Genomic DNA, 2,011 nt, shown 5'->3' with positions numbered 1-2,011 from the left:
CTGGCAGCGCTTCTACCGCAGCAGCTGAACGTATCCATGCCCCAGCTCTTTCAGGAGGTTTCTGATAGCTTAGTTCCCTTTTTCATGATGGCCCAGAGGGTGTAACAACACGCACAGAGGAAGATGACAGGGATTAGTTGAAAAAGAACAATATGGGTTTTTTTAAATAATAGCAGCAAGCTTTGGAAATGCAAATATCTGCGTAACGGAAATACAGACTGTTGAAGATGTTAGTGGGGCTTTGCTAGTACCAGAAAACGAGTCATTTGGATCTGAAGATCAGGAGGGGGTAACAGCAGCGTTTGCTCTAGGGTATTTCATGCTCGTTGGGCTCTGCGTATGAGCCAGGGGACCTGCGACAGCTCTCTCCCGTCTTCCCTGGCCGTCAGCAGTGGGGGTTGAATAATTCAAATGCCCTTGTTACTCACATGAAAACTGGAGAGGTCTCCCCCCGAGCCCGCACTGTCTCACACGCTCGCCGTAGAAAAGCCCGTACTGGATTTTGCCAATGAACTTCTGCAGCTCCTGGCCGGTGGCGTTGACGAGCAGAGCTCCCGTCTTGCAGAGTATTGTCCCCGTCACCCACAGCTGGGTGCCGATGGCTGCTGCCGTCCCCAGCGCGCAAGCGAAGCTCAGCACCCCGGCTGTGCAAAAGATGATTTTCTTCTGCCGGGCTGGCATGGCGTGTGCAAAGCCCCTGGAGGGACGCAGCTCTCGGCGAGGCAGCGACAAGGTCTTCACCAGCTGAGCTCCTGGCCCAGGCACCCAGCCAGCCCTGCCTGTGGTCGGTGCCCTCTCCTCGGAGAGTTTCAGCAGCCAGCCCCCACGAGGCACATGCTGCCGGGAGCTGCTGTAAGGGTTTTTCCCCCCCGACTCCTCCGGTGCTGCTCCAGCTTGCACACTAGCGTGTTTAAATCAGCTGGGAGAGAGTGTGGTCTGTGGAGGGTGTCAGTGCAGCCTCCGTCACTCGATAATAAGGGTCTGCAGTGCCGGAGGAGCCTCTCAGTAATTTGATGAGTGCTCTGCTCTTCCCAGCCCTGCCTGACCTGGCAAGCAGGGGGTTTCAGAGACTGGCTTGGCTGCTGCATCGTCTTACCTGTTCTCTGAAAGGAAGCTTTGAAGGGTTTTATTTTTCCAGGTTTTCCTCTAAAGCTAGTAAAGCTGCAATACTGAGCTGCTCTGTTCTGTTCTTTTTTTTTTTTGAGTGTTGTTTTTTCCGTTGTTGTTCCTAAATCATTGGCACAGGTAACACCTGATCACCCTGCTAAGCCAGGAGGCCCCTCCGCGGTATTAGGTGGCATTTGGGCACTGGTTTTCCCTATCAAGGTGTTCCTGGCAAGGGCAGCACGTCTGTTATATATCATATTGCTTTGGATGAGTGAAGATGTTTCAGAATTCCCCAGGAAAGCAGTGATACCAGAGCAGGCAGCATGGAGGGGCTTTGCTCTGGCCTGGCTGTGTCCTGCCGTGGGCAGGCAGTGGTGGTGGGTGAGGACAGTGGAGATGAGAGAGTGCTAGAGGTAATGTAGACAAAGTTGGACAGACAAACTGGAAATCAGAGCAAAGAATTGTCCTGGAGCTTGCCCTGGATAACTTTTACGTGGCACATTCCTTATCGGCTATGGATCGTGACTGGACTTGTTTGAGAACAATTCTGCTAATTGGGAACAATCCCGTGGGCCGTGGCAGACAGCAGAGCCCCTTTCCAACTCCAGCTCTGGACTCTGCAGCGAACACTGAGGAGGCATCTGACAGGGTCTGTTTGTTTGTGTGTGCACAGGAACACAACTGGGCAGTTAAAATAATATTTCGTGGCCTCTGGTGTTTATCAAACAAGTGCAGGACAAACAAGCTCATGCTCTCTGGTGTTACGGATTGGCAGTGCTAGAAAAGGACTCCTTCAATGAACTTCTGCCAGGTTTTTGTAACTTCTTCGCTCTTCTAAAGCTTGTGAAGCAAATGATGGGTTATTTACTGAACAGATAATTATGGGGTTATTTCTTTCCCACAC

At 51.8% G+C, this 2,011-nt stretch overlaps 1 protein-coding gene across 1 annotated transcript in view; it reads right to left on the bottom strand.

Moving 5' to 3' along the window:
• The window catches only part of CLRN1 (clarin 1), a 5,177-nt gene extending 4,496 nt beyond the window's left edge, over positions 1-681 (bottom strand). The window contains exon 1 of the mRNA XM_010138730.1: positions 429-681. Within this exon, the coding sequence (XP_010137032.1) occupies positions 429-681 (253 nt within the window). The remainder of the gene's footprint in view (positions 1-428) is intronic.
• Positions 682-2,011: the final 1,330 nt, after the last annotated feature.

Source organism: Buceros rhinoceros, unplaced genomic scaffold (genome assembly GCF_000710305.1).
Source record: "Buceros rhinoceros silvestris isolate BGI_N320 unplaced genomic scaffold, ASM71030v1 scaffold31920, whole genome shotgun sequence".
In the NCBI taxonomy this organism is placed as follows: domain Eukaryota; kingdom Metazoa; phylum Chordata; class Aves; order Bucerotiformes; family Bucerotidae; genus Buceros; species Buceros rhinoceros.
This window is presented reverse-complemented; position numbering and strand designations above follow the sequence as displayed.